Genomic DNA, 22,959 nt, shown 5'->3' with positions numbered 1-22,959 from the left:
TTTGAAGTTAATCTGCTGGGACGACATATGATTAAACTGTTTGGGCTTCCAAAGGCCCCCACACACAAAAACTGACAAAATATACACTTTCACACATTTACACATTACATAAACACAGATCCGGGCCAAAACAGGATTCCTCTGTCAGTCCTCATAGTGCCTTCCTACCAGTTTATTCAAAGTATATTTTCTTTTTTTTGCGCTTTCTCCCTTTTATGATTCACATTCAAACTAAAATGCATTGTTGACTGTTTTTTATGTGAACATCTGTGTGAGTTTGTGTGATCAAACAGCTGACACTGCACAGTGGAAGATCCCTGTCAAGTGCTTAAAGATGCATGAGAGTGCTCCATCATTAACGAGATGCTTTGATGGAAAGTTCCACGCGGGAGCGAGAGATACCGGGAGCGAGTGAGAAGACAGACATCAGGTGGAGAGAGTTTTGGTGACACAGAGGAAAGAACTGACACACAGTTTATTTCTATTTAAGCCAGGGCATCCCTCCTCTGAGCATCATGCTGCTTGTGTGTCTTCATCTATAATTAACTGTGTCTGGTGATAGTAGCCCGCTGTCATAGCATGTGCACATAAAGCAGAGGAAATGCCCAGATTTTAATGGCTCAGTGAGCAAAACACAAACTTGGATTTGTTATGTTAAAAGGTTTTTGTCTGCGCGTTTAAAACACAATTTCCATTCTCACATGTTTTGCTATTGGGATCAAATGTGATGTTTCCTGTAAAATCAGTGTGACACCTTGTTTCTATATAGCTCTGTGTATGTATGTGAGTCAACTGGAAGTTCATTCATTATGAGAACCTCTGTGATCAACACATTGTCACTCCGACCTCGTCACATATCGACATTTGATCATGGACTTTCCACATCTACATACGACTTGCAAGGTACCACGGATGTGTTGATTCTTGACGTTCTTGGACGCTGTTTCAAGTTCTGCCTGTTACATGCATTGTCTTCTTTCAAAATACACTTCTGTTTTCACAGAAAATTTAACATTTACATACAGTCTCTTTCAAAATAAATGCACTACGTGGGTATAACACTGCAAATTGATGGGTTTTTTTCCTTCAACAACAAACACACATGGTTGGGTTTAGTAAAAAAACAACAACAGGGTTTGGCTTTAGAAACTTATGGGATACAAACACTGTTGTCTTGGATAAAAGTCTGTGTTTGCTGAACCCAGCCATCCCAGTTGGACTTTTGCCACCTTAACTGGGTTCAAATCGAAAACCCTTTTGCTGTGAATCTCCTCACTTATTTGTTACCATGCATTATTGATCTGTTTTTGTCTCTGTACTGCTCCATGCTCAGATTCCAAAACTGGGTGGCAAAAAATACTCAAAACTTTTTAGCTATTTTTGCTGTAGCGTTTTCATCCATTCAGAAAGAGATGCATTTCCTGGTGATGAACACTAGTGGGCGGACTCTGTATACTACACTGAAATATGAACACAAAATGACTCTGTGGGAACGAGGCGAGAAAAGTAAAAAGGAGTGTGTATGCACATTTTATGACTTGAACACTGAAATTGTAATTGGTCACCCCTGTCATGACAATAAATTAGCTTGTCTTACATTTGTGATGCTCCTCTCACGGTCTTGGAAGATGACTCGGCCCAACTCAAAAGGCAGCTGGCTGACATGGGAGTTTTTGGTTTTGCACTTTTATCACTTTCACTGCAAATTTGACACACATACGGCTTTGATCATGGCTTTCAACAGTGACTCTGCTGATCTACACACTCCGTTGTTCATTTGAGTTGATCTTAGTTTAAGAAATTATGTTTGTTTTAACTAAATCTCGTGTGTACTTTCTCCCTGTCACATTCCCCGAGCCAGTTTGTGACACACTGTTTTTATAATTGTGATTATTTTGACATATTTGGTCACCATGAGCAGTGTTGGATGAGCAAGTGATACAGTGATGGATGTGATGCAACAATTGAAAAAAAAAAGCAGTTAGTCAAGAGGAGTCATACAGTAATGAATGAATGACTTTATTTCTAACCAAAATAAAAAAAAACATAATTAAAAAGCAAACAAGACAAGATAACGGTGTCTGAAAAGGGGTAGGTAGAAATAAAGCTTATATATCCTGACTCCTTTCTTACATGTCTTCTTTTAACTCATATATTATCTACACAAATTCCCAAATTTATTTACAATTTATCACCCTCAGCACCGCCTTCGACACCATCAATCACTCCCTCTGTCTCAGCCGACTTGAAACCGTCTTTAACATCACTGGCACTGCTCTCAACTGGTTTAAATCACATCTCTCTGACAGACTTCAGTTCATCTCCATCAATAACTGCAAACCTCCCACTGCTCCCCTCCCCCAAGGTGTCCCCCAAGGTTCAGTTCTTGATCCCCTCCTCTTCGTCCTGTACCTGATTCCCCTTGGTCACATAATCCGCCAACATGGTCTCCATTTCCACTGCTTCACAGATGATATCCAGCTCCTCATCTCCACCAAGACAATCTCCACTGCCACCCACTCAATCCTGACAAAATGCATAAATTAAATAAAATCCTGGCTTCAAACCAACTTCCTCCAATTAAACTAGGACAAACCTGAAATTATCATTATTGGGCTAAAAGCACTCACCAAATCCACCCATAACTTCACCCTCAACATCGACGGCTCCGCCTCCCCTCACCTCAAGAACATCATCCGCCTCCGTCCAACCCTCTCCTCCTCAGCTGCAGAAACTTCTGCAATAGTCTCTATGGCTCATCTTCAGAAACCCTCAATAAACTCCAGTATATCCAAAACTCTGCTGCACGGCTACTCACCCACTCTTACACCCGTGACCACATCACCCCTGTTCTCCATAAGCTCCACTGGCTCCCCATCCTCCTGAGAATCCACTTCAAAATCCTCCTCATAACATACAAAGCCCTCAATAACCAGGCCCCACCCTACCTGTCTGAGCTCCTCCATCATCACACTCCCACCCGCACACTCCGCTCTCAAATCCTGGGAGGACAGGGCCTTCTCCATCGCTGCTCCCACCCTCTGGAACTCACTCTGCAAACCCATCCACTGAATTAGGAAACAGGAGAGCCACATGTATATTAAAGAAAATATAAAATCCTCTTTTGGTGTCATTTCAAATGGTTTAAATTATAAAAATAAATAAATGATAAATAAAAATAGGAGCCTTGTCATTTGAAGTACACGGAACAGAGGGTTAGCATGAAGATTTCGTCACCCAGTGTGTCTCCAACACAGCACTGGTGGCTGTTGTCAACGTTTTTAAATAGAAAGTCTTGTGATTCAAAAGGTTGTAAGGTCAACTTTGGCACCAGCAGGACAGAGCAGTGCTCACATCGCCACAGCTGAGGTATTCTGGAGTCCTGTAACCTACCAATCCTCCACCGAAGCATCTGAGGCCAATAAATGAGGTTGTATGAATGAACTGTGTATGTAAATAACTTTATAAGTAGGATGTTCTGTAAAAAGAGAACATTGCTCCCACTGAATGTTCTCTATGTTTAAAACAAACATGCAACGTATGATACTTTTTTATGACTCCAACTCAGAACAAAACTGTGTCTCATTACTGACTGTCATGGGATACATGAGGCTCCATTAAGGATGTAGATGACTAAACACTGATGTCATAATTGCTAACTACATAACTACAGACTTACATGATTGAAGATATACAACTTAGAATAGATTTAAATAGTCTAAATTCACACAAAAACAAACCTATGATTTTGACAATAAAGGTAAGAAGATCTGCATATGGCATTTATGACATTTATTCCTGAACCTAATGGCTTTACAATTCTAAATTAAACCTTCTGAATTGGAGTGTAGCAGAAACGAGGGAAAGAGAAAATACAGACTAGACCTTTTTAACTCTGACAGGAAACGAAGGTGAGGAGACCAATCAGGCACACCTGTGAGCTGGGAGAAGGGGGAAATCTAACAGCATAGAGGAGAGCAAAAAGATCAGTGAGAGTGGCTAAAGGAGGAGATAACTAAAAGTTTGATCTCAGTTTCTGGACATTGCGACATGTATATAAAAATAAATGGAGTTGTTCCAAGAACCAGCTGGATTTCCTGGACTTCCCTGGGCAACAACATGCAGCTGGAAGTGTGCTGATCCTCAGAGTGGGTTTGGATGAATCTTCGATGTAGCTGTGGACTTCCTTGTCGTTGTTGGACCTCCAAAGGTGAAGATAAGTCTCCTCTCCTGCTACTTTCCAGGTTTCTCTTATTCTCCTGTCGCAGGTTGATGTGCATAGTTCCTCCTGACTCCATTTCCTCAACATGCTCATTGCCTGCTTGGACAAACATCCCAACTCTGACTCTGAATTTGAATTTTGTCTCTGCTGGTTTAATGAGAATCTATGAGGGAGAGGTTTTGTGTTTGTTTAATAACTGTGTCCATTTGATTTGACTGCTTAAATTGTCATTATTATGTGTTTTTTAAAACTATTTCATTAATGATGAAACTGAATGTGTGGTGTGTTTTCTTTTTATCTTGTGTACTTTTGTAGTTATGGGAAGATTATGAGACAATGTGGACCCCTGGGCACAGATATGCAAAGGGCCCCTCCACCTCTGCTACAAAGGAGCAAGACACACAGACTTTGTGATGGCTTTGCATCTTTTTGTTGTCTGTGTCTCCTAGTGCTTGTTTTTTGTCTTTCTGTAGTGGTTTTGGTCTCTTCAAGGCATCTTTGTGTCTGACTAGGGTCATTTTGTGTCTTCCTGAGGTAATTTTGCATCTTGTCAAGGAAATTTTGTGTCTTTTTTTGTGATTTTGTGTTGCTTTGTAGTTATTTTGTGTCTCCTTGTGGTTGTTTTGTGTCTTTCTGTAGTGGTCTAGGTCTCTTTGAGGTAATTTTGTGTCTTACTGAGGTAATTTTTCTGTCTTTTTTGTCCTTGTTGTGTGTCTCTTTGTGGTCATTTTTTTTTTGTCTCCTTGTGGTTGTTTTGTGTATTTCTGTAGTGGTTTAAGTCTCTTTTAAAAGTAATTTTGTGTCTCATTAAGATCATTTTGTGTCTTTTTTGTCATTTAGTGTCACTTTGTAGTCATTTTGTTCCCCCCTGAGGTTGTTTTGGGTCTCTTTGTGGTCATTTTGAGTCTTCTCCTGGTTGGTATGTCTTAATTTGACATTTGAAGTGTTACAAGTGGGCAGCAGCCATGGGGCCCCCTGACAGTCTGGGTCCTTGGGCCTGTGCCTGGTTGGCCCGATCAGTAATCCATCCATGTTTGCAGTTGGGGTAACTAGCTATTAGGGTTATTTCTCCTTAACTTGTGTATATCATTATTTTTTAAGGTTTAGGTGAATGATGAGATGTCAAGAGGGAAGAAGATATAAAGAGTGAAAAAGAATTAAGACTGAAATGGAGAGCTGCCAGTCTGTTTTACAAGGAATAGGCCTAGATGTCCCTTAGTACCGGACATCATCATCAAGACAGTGTGTCTACATCTAATCAAGTGGACTCTAAAATTGGAAGACGAAAGAGGGAGAGGATTAGAAACAGAAAACTGTCAATCTGTTGCTGTTTATTACTCAGTTGGATCACAGAGTCCTGTTGAGGGTCTTAGAGATCCATGGCGGACACACACATACACACACACACAAAACACAGTCATTCATTAAAACATGTGCAAGTTGTGCTCCCCAGTGAAACCTGGTAACATCTGTTTAGGTCTGTTGATTGAGTGGAAAGAATTAATCTAAATTTATCCCTTCCAGATCCCACAGATTACCTCTTCAAGACAGACAAACAGACTCAGTGATAGTTGGTCACGTGGGCATTTTAAGAGAATTTTTTAAAACCTTTTTCAATTTTCAATTTTTTTTTTTAATTTTTGCATACATGCTTACAATGACACTGCTAAAATGTTGGTGTTGAGCAGGTATTTGTTCCCTTTTTCACCACCTTAGTTTAGCATGTTGCCTAACATGTTGCCAGTTAACAGTAAACACAGAGTGAAGCTGAGGCGAAAAGCAGCGTCTTTAGTTGGGTTTCTACATAAATGACAAATTAGAATTTTAAACCAGCAGGTGGCGCCAGAGGAAAAAGTGAAGGAATCACCAAAGTCAGTAGGATTCTTCCTCTGAGTGCTGTGTGTCTGTACCATAGACTGTATAAAATATTGGATGTTGCCACTGTGGCATCACCTATTGTTTTGTGGATTCCCATTTTGAAGATTCAAGTCTGGCATTTTGACCGTTGCCATCCTGGGTTTTTGGAGCCAGCAGTAATGAGATTTGACCATATTTGAATGAGAGGGTGGAGATAACCCAGTTGCTAGCTACTTGCTTGGTTAGCACAGTGCATTTAGAGCTGTGGTAAACTATAACAATGCTAATGTTAATTTTTGCTCGCAAAAAAGAGGCTTGAATCCATTCAAACAAAATGTACTTACTAAAAAAACTGAATATCCAACTACTTAGAGGATCTTGTAGTACAACCAAGTGATGAAAAGACTTTTTCAGGCAACCACAATGTTCCAGTTAACTTTTATGACCTGACAACACACTGAAATAGTGACAGCTATGGCTACATATCTGTGAATCTGGGGTCACGCTACGGTTATGTCACATAATTAATAATGTCACTGTGCTAGCAACTCGTCAATGGACAGCATTCACCTGTCACTCAAAGCGGCCCTTAATTATGCATAACTTCAAGCCTTAATAACATTTAAACCAGTGAGTTTAAACATATACCCCTGTACAGTCATGAATAGGGAAAGAGCTACATAGAGACCAAAACCATTTTTTATACCATGTTTATTTCTGCTGCAAAGTTGGGTATCTTAACATGGGGGTCTATAAGGACCGACTCGCTCTTGGAGGCAGGCTCATGTGGCCATTCTTTTGTTTGGCTCTTCCCTGTCGGCTTCCTTTTTCAGCCCCAGAGGGTGCCAATTGGTCTGTACTAAATGTCATGATAATCCACCCAAAAGTTGTTGAGATGTTTCAGTCTGGACCAAAGTGTTGGATCAGCTGAGTTCAGAAGGACAATGTGATACTGTGATATACATTATCTCAAAAGGACGTAAGTGAAACTCGCAGATAAACTGTAAAGTGATTGTGACAATATTATAAAGTTTGTATGCATGTGGTCTGAAGACAGGGGAGAAAAACACGAGTCGCATCTGTAAGTGCCAGTGTGTAAGCAATCCGGTCTCACTCCCACTCCCGTCACACACCGATGCATAGAGGCACCCTTAGCAGTGGTGTGAGATGCACCAGGCAGCTGCATTTTTTGACAATCTGGGCAACTACCACTGCATAAAGAGCAAGAAAATCAGAATAGGGCCTGTGGGAGGGGAGGTGGATGGGTCAAACAAATTCTGGACTTTCACCCAGGAGTCCCACATAAAACCAAAAGTCAGTCAAGTTATTTTCATAACGTCATAGTTTGCAAGTATCTGTAACATCTTGTGCTAGGTGCTTACATCAGTAACCATCACACTTAGTTTAAGCCAAACCATGATGTTTTTTTCTAAACCTAACCACATGGCCTATTTTTGCAGCCTATATCTAAGGAAATAAATGAGTAAAATGTTTTAGGTTTATTTTGAAAAGCTTATATGCAGTCAACAAGCAGGAACTGCACATTTCTTGTGAAAATGGAAGTTTATTTTGAAAAGAAACAAAGCATGTAACAAGCATAAATAGGCACGCTGTCCCTGGGCATCCAAAATTGATGAGGGGAGGGGCACCAGGACGTGTACTAGGGCCACTGCACAAGTCATTGGTTTTTGACGAGCTGGGACAGAGAGTGTGTTGGTATGGGATTCTAAGAGTTAAAAAGCTTCACTTCAGCAGTCAGATGATGGATAAAACATACTGTAGTAATTCACTGTGGCAGATAACACACAAACACACACACGCACTGACACACTTAGACATAGTAATGCAAATCTGCAAACACACACAAACTGAGCTAATACTATAAGTAAGGGTTCATACAGTACGAGAGAGCATATCTCTAATACCCTAAACCCTCTCAAGTGTAAACCAGTGGCCGTGCATACATAAACACAAGCTGGCACACATGCACATATATCATACCAGACCAGGCATGCGTTTGTGGACTCATGAGTGTCTTCTTCATGTCTCTCACTAATGTTGAACATGTCCCCAGTCAGACATAAGAAACCTCCCTCCCATCTTGCCATCATCTGACTTCTTAGCTTTTCTCTCCTCAGTGGTTTAAGGCATTTGTCATCTGCAATCACATAAACACAAACTATGAAATGTTACAGAGATAGCAATTTGTGATTGGTTTTGCCTTGCCATTATGGCCTATTGATTTATGTGTGGCCGTGTTTCAATGAAAGAAGCAAGACAGAGTCCAACAGAGAGTCTGCATGTCAGGCAGTAAAGGTCACAACCCCGCTTTATCAGCTCAAAGGTCATCCTCTTTTCGCCTCGTCACTCCATCTTCATTCATCAGGAGCAGTGAGACACTGACACCCTATCAGTATAAATTCTCCCTCCTCTGCTCTCCCTCACACAAAGCAATACACACCTTTTTTTTTTAATGAGAATCAAAAATGATAACAACCAAATGTCAGTCCACTCATGTGCCGTCACATTGGCCAAATATGCTTTGTTCACCCTGTTGCCAGGCGGATTAGTGAGACGGTCATGCACTTTTAGAGGTATCGTTACCAGAGAGGCAGAGAGACAGGGAGCAGAGAGTGCGCTAATTTTAGCCATGTCAGTCATTTCCTCAAATCAAATTTTTATGGCCCTTGATAGTCCAGGAGGAGAGGAGATGAGATTAATATTTTTAATTTTTTTTCTGCGTACCCCGAATGTGTGAACCCTTTACAAAGTCTTTTCAAAGCCAGCTGGTTTCCGGCTGACTGGCTGGATCAGTGGCTGGTGTGGGACAGCGGCAGATGTGTGTGTTATCCGTATGATCCATCCACACTCATTATATAAGAGGATCTCTCTGCAGGTAACAGGCCATCTGTATGAAAAGGACACGGAGCACAGATATCAAATGTTCTGTTCCGGCTCTGTGATAACACATGTCGCCGTTCAGGCGGGAGTGTGAAAGGTGGATTAGCTGATCAAGGGTGGAGTGTACGCCTGACTGGGGACCTCTCTGTACTGTCTGTAAACAAGACATAAAAATGCCTCAAAAACACTTGGGACTGTGGTCAGCAGACAGACTGTTCTCTTTGCAAACAGCTGATAAAACAGGTCCAGAATGCATTCACAGTCACTCTTATCTTTCAGCCAGTACGGCCCTCAACTAAAAAGGATGATTCAAAACTGAGGTGGCATTTCTGGTCTTGTAAATAATCATCTGAAATTTGTACATATAGAAAAAAGATTTTCATTCTCAGTATTTCAAATGGTTTATTCATCAAAGTATACTGAAATAAGTGGAGACAGCAGGTACAGAGTTGAATCCAAGTAAGCAGACTAGAGTTTTTTGTTTGTTTGTTTGTTTGTTTTTAAAATGTTTGTTTGTTGTGTACTCTTCAGGTGGGGTTTGGGTGAGAGAACTGGAAGACTTCATGACATCATGGCATTTAATTCACAGTCAGCCCAGTTGTACTGTGCTCCACCCTTGCACTCAATGCTCCACCTTGTGGGCATTTTATGAAATGACATTTCAGATGTCGGAACAGTTATTGCCAACCCCATGAAGGAGTCAATTCACTCATTGCAGTCAGGAAAGAATAGGAACAAGTCAATTTAAATTAGGGACTGTGTGTGAAACAAATTAGGGTGAGTAGCAGGGTGACTCTAAATGTGCAGCCATTCTTAAAAGATTTTAATATCTGTGATGGCTTTAACTAATCGCTAGACATTTCTCAAATTGAAGCAGGGAACACAGACGCAAAAGCTATGGCCAACAGCAACACATAGCTTACAGCAATAAAAATACATCACACAAGACAAATAAGGGGAGCACCGTTTATTAATGCGGTCTACATGATTCCAAAAGCACTTAGACCTTGGTTTCAATATGTTACAGTGAAGATAAAGGAAGTCAATGGTAACACCTAACGTTGGCTTGATTTGTCAGAATTCCACGATTTTCCAGCAGCTAATTCTGAAAAGGCAAGTTTATTTATATGTACATACATATAAGGAATGATTATATTGTTTGTAATGCCTGATGTGATATGTTTGTAGTTGTAAGGCTGCGTTGTTTGGTTAAATGTCGTGCTTTGTATTTCAGTTTTTATGTAAAACAGTGTACATCCTGGGATGCAAGGAAAATTTCAGAAAATATTCGGATATGAAGTGAAATCAAACCAGAATCAAATAGAGCATGTTTCATACATTAAAGCAGCCTAAGGTGCATAATGAAGTTTTAAAGAGACACTGGTAAGAAAAATAGGTGCATGAAAATTCTTCTTGCATAAAGCAGACACATGTACAAAGAATAAAAGAGAATAACGTAAACAGATTCAGATAGAAAGTTTAATATAATAATAACAACAATAATAATAATAGCAACAACAATAGTCAGCAGAAGAAGAGGAAGAATAATAATAGAAGATAAAAAGGCAAAATAAAAGTGCGATTTCAGTGCAATGCAAACATAGACTTGCAATTTCAGTTAAAAGTTCAGTTCAGTCATGAACATAAGTCTTCTGGAAGTTTGCTCCAGCAGTGGACAGCATGATAACTACAAGCAGTTTCATCATGTTTTATTCTGACTTTGGCAACAGTTAGCTGACCTCTTCCTGAAAACCTATAGGCCTGGAGGGTTCATGTAGAAGGAGTAGGTCAGAAAAGAATGCAGGCCTTTAACTATAAATTGATTCCACACAACCTATAAGTGACTGGTAGCCAGTGCATGGACCTGAGAATTGGTAAAATGTGTTCAGCTGCCTTAGTCTTTGTGAAAATTTTGAGAAAAGACCAATACAGTAGTCTATCCTACTTAAGATAACAACATGAGATTAATACATTTTTCTAGCTCGTTCTTAGACATGTATTCTCAAACTCTTGCTTGATTTTAAAGGTGGCTGACTTTGCTATTGACTGGATATGGCTGTCAAAGTTGGATCTGAATTGATATTATAGCCAAGATTCCTGACTTGAGTCAAGATGTACCTCTACTTTTAGCCTTTAACTTTTGTCTGTATTTAACACTAGAAGGAAATTCTGGTTCATCCAGCCATTTATTTGGTCCAAGCATTGATGCAGCAAGTCTGCGTCAATGAGAGTGTTGTATCATGCTGAGAGTCATCCGTTTACTTATGATAAGTGATGTTATTGTTCTTTATGATTCTGCCTAAAGAGAACATGTAGAGGTTAAAAAGCAGGGTCCAGGGATGGAGCCTGAGGAACTCCACGTCATGCTAGGTTGCTCAGACAACAAAGTGTTACTTGTCTTGTAGATAGGACTTGAACCAATCCAGAAGTGTGCCAGACAGGCATATGACTTGTGTGTCGAATGCAGTGATATACTTGTGTATTACATTTGAGTCATTGGCTTACATTATATAATAATATAACTTCTTCTTATATAAAAGTGTTTGAAAAAATCAAGAATATTTCCATAGAGATATTCATATAAAATAGAATCAGCACTAGAATCCCAGATGAAGAAGTATGTCCTGTATGTCCAATGTAGTGATGCATTTTAGTATTCAATTTGATTCATTGGGTCACGTTACTTAGAAACTTTTGAAAAACCTGCCATTATTTTTTAATAACTGTTTATATAAAATCAACGAATTACACATTATTAATGAGAATAATTGTGCTGCATGAAATCAATTAAGCATAATTTTAAAGCATAATTTTCATTAATATTAGCAAGTCAGAATGAAGGTATTGGTGGAACGTAAATTGGCCCTGACCATCTGCAATTTGAGGCCTCCTACGACTTATTTTGGTTGAAAATCAGTATGAAGATGCTTCTGGGTCTGAATGTTTGCCAAACATCCAACTTAAAACAAACTAATGTAATGTTAAAAGTCAGATTTAGATCAAATTAGATATCCAGACCCATCATATTTAAAAGTGACAATAAAACCCTGAGCTTAAAGCCTAAAAACACTTAAAAAAGATATTAAAAGCTTAACAATCAAGCAACAGCAACAGCTAGCCACACAGTGTTGCCCAGTGAAAAAACAGTAAATGAGGACGTGCCAGCAGCTTAAAGAAAATGGAAACTTGCCAGAGGACAATGTTGATTAACATCAAATCAATGAACAGTTGTAGTGAGGTAGCAAAGGCTACACTCAAGGGGATGAGGAGTGAAAGGCTGCAGTGTGAAAACAGCACATCACAGGACTATTTGTTACCTCTCACGAGGAAATTAGATTAGTAACACTCTAGATAAGCAACCTGGAGCCAACTCCAAATTTGACTCAAACTGACAAACAAAAAAGAATTTTTGTTGATAATGTTTCACTAAAACTTTCGCATTAATACAAATTAATATGTTTCCCACAAAAATCAGCTGTTTTACAGCCATTCTTTTGTCAGCATTTAGTTTTTCTATTTAGGCCCTGATACACTTAATTAATATTTTACAGATTAAGCAAAGCGGATAATTAGGATCATTAGGCATAACGTTAACAAATGAAGATTTAAAATATTACAATGATATAGTTGTACAGCATAATATAAACTGAGAGAGCAGCAATACATCCACCAAGGATTTTATGTAACAGTTGATCTTCAGAGCAAGATATCTAATTACACAGTGCCCCATCAGGCCAGCTTTTCAATTTTCCAGTCAAGCATGACGTACGTAACTTTGATCACACAATATTTACACATGACTCTTTACCCTACGCAACTGTCTGACTAAACATTAGTTATGTTGATGGAACTTTTCTATCTAAGAGTAGTGTTGCTTGTTAATTTGACGTCTGTTTGGTCAGCTTCGTATACTGTAACATTCTACCACAAATCTAGCACAATGCTGACTGTACAATCAGGCCTCAGTCGAGCTCTGCAATCTACTGACGCAGTGATATAGTTTAAACAGAATAGAAATATTTTAACCATTTGCTAAAATAAAGTCCTCCTTTAAATTGAACAAAACTCTACCTTCAAGACTTTTCGTTGCTCTATTCAATAGCAACATGCACTCATAAATGTAACTTTCCAAAATACAGGTGAAAAACTATACAAAGAATACAGTGTAACTCTCATCCTGTGATGAAGCCCTGAGCTGTTTCTGTAGCCTCCCACATTTGAAATCTTCTTAAAGGGCAGAAGAGAGAAAACTTTATCGAGGTGAAGAGTGCATCCGCCCTTATGGAGCCTCATATAGTACTATAATCAGCCACTGCATCAGCATGATGGTGGGCATAATCCTAAAACAAGATGAGTCCAGTTGAGGTTAATCCGATCAAGTTGGGTCAGACATGAGATGAGATTTTATAAAGGAAATATCAGTACACAGTATGCAACAACCGATCACGAAAATTGGCAGTAAAATAGGTAAAGACTTATTCACATCCAACACAGTTTTACAGAGTAATGACTCATGGAGGCAGTCTTACCGGTCGGTTATGTTCTTCTTGATGGTGCAGACACATATGTTGAAAAAGAAGACTGTAAAATGTCTCAGGCCATGCCAAACCCAGAACAGCAACTCAGGCACCTGCCTGAACATCAACTCCATTCTGGGGGAGAGAGAGAGAGAGAGATATGACTCACTGAAAAGCTGTACATCATGTTTGATTACAAAGTATTTAACATAACCATGAACTGAACAATGCCAATGGCCGTGTTTCCCTGTTAAGACCAATCTTCAGACTTAAATGCACAGTTAAGAACGTCTTTGGTAAGAAGGGTCACTAAGATACGAGTGTTTCCCAGATGCATTCTTAATGCCCTTCTTAGGGTAGCTCTTAAGATCGCTCTTTAAGAAGCTCTTAACAGGACGTGGCCACTACCGCGGTGCTGAAACTAAATCAATCGATGTCAGGCAAATCGATCACCCACCACTTAATCAGCGCAAAAGTCACACACAGTGCTGCTACCTAACGCACTAATTCCCTGCTGCTCGTGTGTATGTGTGTTCTAATAATTCTAATGAAAAACTAAGACGATAAATGTTTGTTAATGACCTATTTTCATGATGAAAACAAGACTACAACTAGCCTAACTAAGAAGTAGTCTTGGTAAGAGAATCATGAGGAAATGTATTATATTTAAACAAAAAAACACAGACGCCTTGCTGAGGCCGGTGCCATCTCCCACCACCTCCAGGAAGCTCCCCACTGCATAAAAACACAGTGCAGCCAGGCCCTGCAACTCCGGGCTGAGGGGCGAAATTGCACCGGGTTGCCCTCTGGATGTGTGGAGACACTAGTTGATGAGGTGTTGTATCTCAGCACGGGGCAGCTGGTACTTTATTTGGAAAGCCCGGTGCGCACTGTTTAAATATCTCCTTGCTTAGTGTGTTATTAATTTGCCTGACGTGGCAGGATCTGTGAGCGTTTGGTCGCTAAGAAGACTGTTAAGAGTGGGTCAGCTCAATCTTACAACTCCTTCTTAGTGAAAGATCTTCTTAAGCTAAGAGCGATCTGGAAAACACGTTTTTCTTTCATGGGAGGCTTAAAGGGACACTGTAAAATGGGTTGAAAACCGTTGAAAACAGTGACATCAGTGGTCAAACTTGCTCACCCCTCCCATCAGGTAAATGACAGTGGCCTCGTAATGACAAAAAGCCTTGCGCAGACACGAGTTTTTCAGGAGTAGGTCTATCTAGCGACGAGGTGAATGTTTATTTAGAAATCTAAACCATGTTACGATATTGTAATGAATCCCTCACAAGCAGGAGACCAGAGGAGCGTTCGGGAAAAAGGCCCGTTTATTTGAGCACTCCAGAAACTCCGGTAACACTCCAGGGGGTAAAAGACTCCGTCCCAAACTCTGACTCTTCTAGCGTAACACACACACTCCATACACACATTCTCGTTTACAATACCAAGAGGGCAACCCCTCCCCTCTCTGCTCCACCAATCTCCAGCCCGCACACTGACTGACAGCGTAGCTGGTAAACAGAGCTCAGCTGTTTATTTAGCCTAGCAATATCTCCGGACTGTAGTAGCTGCAATGGACGACTTTGAACGCGATTTTGAAGAGTTTCTTGTAGCGGACACAGACCCAGAGCCATACCTGTTTGAGCTGGAGCATACAGATGAGGAACTCCATGTGTTTGATGCTGAGCGGGCGAGAAGAGAGGCTGAATGCACAGAATGGGATTCGGTGCTACAGCTACCATTGTTGGGGAGATATATCACCAGGAGGAAAAGCGCCGCAGAGAGTGCATCACAAGGAGTGAAGTTGCATCTTCTTTTCCTCGCAGATGACGGTTCGGGCTCATTCTCTCCTGTTGCGTGGTAAGTGTAGTCCATTCGCAAACTTTATAACTAAAAAAACTTTTCACTACTCTCTATCGACAAACTACTAACACTCTCTGCTGTTTCCTCCTCCTTCTTCCTTCCTTCCTTCCGCTGTCTTCGTTGGTTCATTTATACACGCGAAACGCGTTCTCTGGCTGGCTGGATTGTCTGCTCGGTGTGCCTTACATATATGGCGGCACAAGATGGCGACCTCTCTAAAGCAAGGCCCTTGCTATATATATATATATATATATATATATATATATATATATATATATATATATATAAAAGCATAATTATAAGGCTACGAAAACCAAACGAATTTTATTTTATAGCAATTATACACTTGTATAAACATATTAATGGGTAGAATATTCAGATTCAGATTCAGATTTGACAATAAGCCATGCCAAATATTACACACTGGCCCTTTAAGAGCATTCTTCAGAAGCTGTTAGCGCTAAGAGCGATCTGGGAAACATGGCCAATGTGAATATAGATTTGACAGAGTTAAGGAAGTATTTTGTTGCTGGAAGGATGGTCTTTTCATAAAACGGTGCTGTCAATGCAGAAAGATGCAAATACTTTAAAAACTGGTGCTACATGACCAGGGAAAACAAAGAAAAAAGGGCTGTGGCATTTGCTGTTCCTCAAGACGTAGAAAACCTACAACTTCCAGAATGCCCTGTATCACACCGGGCCAATAAATGCTCCCGCTGGTGGGTGACGTAATGTAGGCTTGGCCATTTTGACACAGGAAACAATATGGTGGCCATCTGGTAACACACAATCTTGAATTGCAGTTAAACAGTAAACCAAAATATGTCCCTGTAAACATTTGAGGCAATACAAGTAGGCAAGAAATCGGCAAGGCCCGTTTCCATCGCAGGAACTCCGGGGTAATTTTACGGGGCCGGGGCCGTTGGTGCGTGTCTCCATTACAGGAACCACCCCCGAAGGACAGAGTTCTGGAACTTTTATAGGGGCTAAACAAGTCCCTGCTTTGAAGTAGGTACTCAGAACGGCCCTGAGAAACTCCTGACTGGGGCTTGGGGATTACTTGGTGCTGATTGGATATACTCAAGGCGGGATGTGACGTTTTGTAAATAACAACATGGTTATCGCAGTTTAGCTAGGCTAACCGTTAGCTGTTAGCAGTGTCTGTAATAACTCAATAAACTGTCCGTGAAAAAAATATTTTTCCAGCGGATATCTTAGTTACAACATGATTGAGCTAGCAAAGCAGTTTTGTGTTGCTATGTGTGGTATTTATTCAGTTTTGGGAAATCATGATGTCTAGAAAGCATCAGTGGCTGCAGCTGACAGGGACAGCTAACAGCAGCAGCAAAGTTAACATCAGGACGTCATCTCTTAAAACATGAAACTACTCCAGTTAGCTCAATCATGTTGTAACTAAGACATCCGCTGGAAAAAATATTTTTTTCACAGACCGTGACCAGAGTTATTACAGACACCGCTAACGGCTAATGGCGTCCCTACGCCCCTACATCGCCTCGGCGCAACGATTACGTCACATCCAGAGCCCGTAACTTTACAGGAACCTTCCTCCTACTCCGCTCTCTAAGTGGAGACACGGCAGTTGAGAGGGCCGAGCGAGAGGACGTTCCTGTAGTAGTTCCTGCCCCCCAAATAGTACCAGGAACTTCTTCAGTGGAAACGGGCCTAATCTTGAATTACAGTTAAACAGCAAGCCAAAATATGTCCCTGTAAACATTTGAGGCAACACAAGTAGGCAAGAAATCGGCAACACGCTAACCGAATCTTGGTTCAGATTCTTTTTAATAATTGTTTATTTAGCACAAGTTCTCATACTACAGCCAAACAGTGCACTAAAATATGTTTCTGACATTTTAGGTGAGAAGTAGGCCATACAGTATCAGAATCTTGGTTTATAGTTAATCGGCACTGCCTAGTTTGACAGTTTAATTGGAGTTTGGTCTGCATTAAATAAAAAGATTGTTTAAAAAAAAAGAAGGTTTTTGGGTGTGTTTATAAATCCAATCTGACACTCTACACTAAAATGAGGCCACTGTTTTACCAAGAAACAGAGCGTTCTATTTCTACAACCACACATTCACTCTGTTCAGCACTTCACTGAAACTTGTCTGCAGACAGATTGTCCAGATAACCCTCTTCTGTCCTGATAGTGTGGTGTTCTGAATAACCGAACAGTACATTTCAATTCCGTATTTTTCTGTACACTAGACACAGAGCCACAGCCAGTAGTTGGTTAGCTTAGCTTAGCATAAAGACTGGAGATGAGAGAAAGCAGCTAACCTGTCCGTCTGAAGGTGACAAAATCAACCTTCCAGCACCTCTAAACCTCACCAATTGATACCTTAAATGTTTATATGTTCAGCTAATTGGTCCTATTTTTACCATATAAACATGGGAGTGGTGTCAATCTTCTAACTCTTGCAGAAAAAAGACCAGTAAGTATGTTTCCCAAAATGTCAAACTGTTCTTCTAAATCTGAGAAAACATAAAGATTTTTTCTTCCTGTTGCATTTTTGTGTTACAGACAGAAGTAGATGCAAGTGCGTGAGAACACAACCTCTGCGTCCTCAATGGTTGTTGCATTTATGTCTATGTCATGTACTGTGTGTTCACTGAATTTATTACCTGTGCCTACTCTGGTGTACAACGTAAAACGACAGCATGAGAGGTAGGAGCAGGTTGGATAAGAGTCTTGCAGGGAGTCCAAACATGCTCAGATAGGTCACCATGTTGCCAAGCATGACTGAAAGACAAATGTTAACAAAAGCAAATCAGAACAGGCTGTAAAATGCTGACTGTTTAATGTGTGTGTGTGTCGGTGTGTGCATGCATGGCAGCCATACCATTCTTAACCATGTCAAAATGGAGAGGAGGATCTTTAACCGGTCGATTTCCAGTCAATTCGTGCTCAGTAGAGTTTCTCGTCTGCATGCGTCTGTCGGTTCTAAAAGTCGTCAGTGTGGTTTTCTCTTCCACCTTCATCTCCTTCTCTTCATCTGTGGTGGTCGTCAGATTCATCAACGATTTAGTTTGGTGACAGTTAATTGGCACTTGGGATATTTTGTGTATCATCAAATATGGGGCAAGATCTGCAAATGAGGAAAACGCATGAAAGAGAAGTTAAGAAAGTAGGTCAGACCGAGTCTGTACATAACAAGAATGTACAGTTTTTTAATGCTGCAAGCTTTTTTCCTCGAGGACACAGCTGACTCACCATTGCTCTGGAGGAAGTGAAAAGCATCTTTGTAGCCGCTGTGGTAGGCTTGTTCCAGTATCTAGGAAGAAAGCAAACAAAAAGAATACAACCTTTAGAAAGTCTTTTTTTACAGTTTAATTGCAGGATGTGCAATGTGTGTGGTAAAGGGTCGTCCCATCTATAGTTTCAACTCATCTCGACTCTTACATGCAGAAGAATTCACTTAAATATTTATTGCTGTGTCTCAAATTGTGTACTTTGGTACTTACACTTAATATTTTGAGTGCATAAGTGCGTTCACACTGAGAGTATGGAACAGTCCAGTGCACTATGAGTACCTGGATGGTGCATTCAAAAAGGTCAAGAAGTTGAGTGTAGAATTATGGACACTTCTCGCCCTCAATGGTCACCATCTTGACTACGTAGCGGAAGAGGAGGGACTACTTTTCAAACTGGAAATGGCGGCTGAAGACTGTGCAACCGTGAACGTTGCTGCATTGTACAAATATACATGTTTTTTGCACTAAGAACCACTATATTGTTGTCGGGCCAGCAGTATGTTTGTTGGGTTAATTTAGCAGTCCGATTTGGTACCGCGAACAATAACACGAATGCTAATGCTAGTTTGCTAGGTCAAAATTTGCGGTTGTCATTTCCGGTAAGTGCACAACGGCTGTGTTTGGTTTGAGACAACACTACCCTGTCGAAATTCACGTGCTACGCCAATAAGTACATAGTGCACATAGTATACTACATGGAAGTGGACTAAGGGAAGTATGTGATTTGAGACATAACATCTGTGTTTATGCGGTATTGAGATCATCCTCAAAGGAGTCCAAATTGTTAAAAGTAAAACACAAGTTTATTTCCTTTTTCCACGTTTGCAAATATGTAAGGGGTCTTACCTTTAAATCCATGGGGTAGAGAGCATTAATGATCCTGAAGCTGTTCGCCATGTTCCCCTTCAAGGTGCTGCCACTCACCACCATGTCCCACATGCAAGGTGTGTCGGCGGGACAGATGTCTGTCTCTCCAGAGAATGGAGACACCGTCAAGGTTTGACTGTAGGGTACGGACAGCACTGGCTGCATGTTGCTGAAACCCCCGTCCACGTAGTACTGCGTGATAAGAAAACATATGTTACGATACAGACCAAAACAATGTGCTTGAAGAGAGTTCGTGAAAAAGCCGTCAAATACTCACCACTCCTCTGAAGGATGGAGGCAGCACTCCACAGTACATAGGCACAAAGCAGCTGCATAGCAAAGCCTGAGAACAACATGGGCATAGACATGTTAATGGTTACAAGTGTGACTTGACTTTCAAATGAGTCAGGGCTAAAGTTAATCCATGTTTTAAACTGTTTTAAATGTCCTTTTATATTGAATTGCCTTCTCTGTTTTATGTCCATAATGTCTATTTTCATGTGAAGCACTCAGTGCTTATAATGCCCTCATTGTAAAGCACTTTATGCTGCATTTCTTGCTATATAAATAATAATTATTATTATCATTATTATTATTATTATTAGATACTGAGTTTCTGGTCAAAATAACTTTTTGCCATTGCACTGTTAACTATTTATGTAACTACAATAATTTTATTGGGGTCATTTAGATTGAAACTTATTTTTATTTTTTATTTACAGCATAGGCCTAAGCATTTGATATCACATACCATATCATTAAACACATATGTAGGTTATTATCTTATCTGTTATCTTATTTATTGTCATATAATGTATTTAATTCATTATTTATTTAAGTTGATATTGTATGAACTTGAAATATTTTGACTGAAATTGGTTAATAAAGTAAAATAATGTGGCACCACACCAGTAAGCAGTGGTAAAACCATAGCTTTCGCTTGATTGCTTGAACTCTGGTTCAGCAACAGCTCAGGTTTAGCCTGACTGGGACCAAGTTATGCAGGTGTTGTGTCGAAGACTGTTTCCCTGTCAATATGAGTTTCCCCCAACCTAAACCTGAACCAAACCCTTAGCCCTAACTCTAACCAACAAGGGGGAAAAACTATTTGACTGGGGAACACATTACAGTACAATACCAGCCTCACACCAAACAACTTCTCAAGCAATTTCACTGTTGAGGACAAATTTCTAAAATCAGAATTAAACCATGAGAGTTTTACTCCAGTTTGTGCGCTCACCCATGATCCAAATCTTTTTGCATAAGGAGGTCATAAAACTCAGTCTGAACTGTCTTAAGTCAGTTTGTTTCAGGTCTTGCCATTCTGACAAAATCAGATGTTTAATATTATCATAATTTGTTAGTCTTGGCTCATGTGAATAGTCAAGAATAGCTGTGTTCTCTCCAGCATCAAACAAGTAGCAGCAAAGCGGGTAGACAGTAAACATGGAGGGGACTCTGGGAAGACATAAGAATGTGAACAAGTCTCATTTCGCTTGTGGGAAAGGAGGAGAAACTGCGTGGAGTTGTTGAGTGAAATGGTTTGTCTCACACTCCCAGGGTCTCCTCCCACTAAAATAGCTAATCCCTTGGGGCTAACCAACAATGGCTGGTAGCGAGCTGAAGGGTCAAAATCCAAAATGCAAACTTGTATGCATATGCAGATTATCTGATGGATTTTAGTGATACTAAATTGACAATAATACTGTCAACATATGATGCCTTTTATCTTGTGTTCCTAGATTCACGTGTTCTTGGAATTGTTACTATGTCATGTTTCTCATAAAGAGTTTAGTGTAATATTTTTCATGGGAGAAGGATGGTAAGTGATCTCAAAAGGAATCTAGTTGTAGTCTTGCAAATAGTGACCCAGTCTTTGCAAAGTCAGACAGTGTGTGACTAAAAACTCATAGTCTTTAGATGTAAGAGGGTGTCAGCAGTGGTTGAACTGAGGGGGGATGAGGGGGGATGCCATCCCCTTTATTAGAAAATTGACCAAAAACTATCCCCCTTGTTAATCAAGAATCTGTGTGTGCAGGTGGAGCTGTGCTGCTAGCTAAATCCCGCAACTCAGTTTATTTTATTACGCTTGAAGACGTGCATCCGTAGTAGAGAGTTGAAACCGTTTGAGCTTGGTGGAACCAAAATACACATGAGCGCGAGACGGGAGCATGTTATAGCTGCGCGCACACTCACTCACGCAATCAGTTGATGCATTCATTGGCAGCATGACCAAACGAAAATAAAGTTTGACCTTAGTGATTATTTTAAAAAGAAAAGAACAGGTGAGAAGCTTGGATTTGACTCGTGCCCAGACAATTTAAGTGATGTGATTTCTCACACAAAACTTGAATGTTGCAGTGGCTATTTCCACAGAAATGCCTTTTTTAGCTATGCTACTGTTAGCCTAGGCTATTTTGTGGTAGAGTAAGGGCTCAGCTAGCCAAAGTGAAGTGAAATTGACCAGCTAGGCAGCTAGCAAACTGCAAACTTTACCTGCTTTTCTGTGCATGCTTTGGTGACATCTGGTTATGTAGTAGGGCATAACTTGCTTGATATTTGGAGTAGAAAAATAATATTGGTATCATTTGTTGTTTGATTATAGTTATGGTTAATGAATCTGCAGTGCCAACTCACCTGCACTACGTCCTCCTTGGACTGGAACTCAGACATGAAAATGTGCTTGCCATCACTCATGCGCGTCATAGACACAGAAAGACGCCCGTTGGCCAGCTGGTGTGCATTGGAAGGGAGGTGTTTGTGTAGAAGACACTCTAACCAGTGGAAAACGTTGATCGAGGGGTTAAATGGTCCAAGTGTGAAAGCCTTCAGCTGTTTGGCAAAATGCAGTATCTCATCCCGAATAGTAACTGTTAAATAAAAGACTTTGAGTCAGAAACAGTGGTTACGTGCAACAAGGAGAAAAAATAAAGTCACTTACTCATGCTCATCTCACAGACCACAGCAGCTGCCACCAGAGACCCAGCAGATGCACCCAGGACACAAGGTGCTGTGCTCAGAATCCAAGGTGCATATTGTAGGAAGCACTGGGCAACCCCTAACTGGTAGGTGGACATGAATCCAGATCCAGAGAAGGAGATGGAAGGAGGAACATCCCGATAATGACAACTGGACACCCCTGGAGCCATTTTCTAAGAGCTTTGAATTACAAGTTTAAGTTCTTCAAATCGTAGCTGGTGAAAAGCATCAGCGCTGAGGCAAAAACTCCTTTCCGTCTTTTAGAAGTAGACCAGATGAAGGCAGGCAGGGACGAGTTATCCAGTGGAAAGTGGCTGGCGGTATCACAATCAGAGTTTTTAAACCATTCCCAATTAGACATACCATATTGGTCATGCCCATGTGATGTAACATACAACACTCTCAATGACTTTTTGTCTGTTCCAAGTCCCAAAAGCGGACATGATTTTAATTTGATTAAGACTGGTTACCATGTGATGC

General features: G+C 40.4%; 1 protein-coding gene across 1 annotated transcript; it reads right to left on the bottom strand.

The window, feature by feature from the left end:
- Positions 1 to 2,810: 2,810 nt before the first annotated feature.
- On the bottom strand, positions 2,811 to 22,531 carry pnpla1 (patatin-like phospholipase domain containing 1). The gene is made up of 8 exons (XM_049580967.1): positions 22,442 to 22,531; positions 22,138 to 22,370; positions 19,778 to 19,843; positions 19,480 to 19,692; positions 18,593 to 18,653; positions 18,222 to 18,467; positions 18,024 to 18,121; positions 2,811 to 3,068 (listed from the first exon to the last, which is right to left on the bottom strand). Exons 1-8 carry the CDS (start codon positions 22,449 to 22,451, stop codon positions 2,811 to 2,813), a joined length of 1,185 nt encoding a protein of 394 aa, XP_049436924.1. The 5' UTR covers positions 22,452 to 22,531.
- Between the last annotated feature and the right edge of the window lie 428 nt (positions 22,532 to 22,959).

The sequence above is a fragment of the Epinephelus fuscoguttatus genome, linkage group LG7 (assembly GCF_011397635.1).
Source record: "Epinephelus fuscoguttatus linkage group LG7, E.fuscoguttatus.final_Chr_v1".
NCBI classification, from domain to species: Eukaryota; Metazoa; Chordata; class Actinopteri; order Perciformes; family Serranidae; genus Epinephelus; species Epinephelus fuscoguttatus.
Note: the sequence above shows the minus strand (reverse complement) of the source record. Positions and strands in the feature narration are given on the sequence as shown.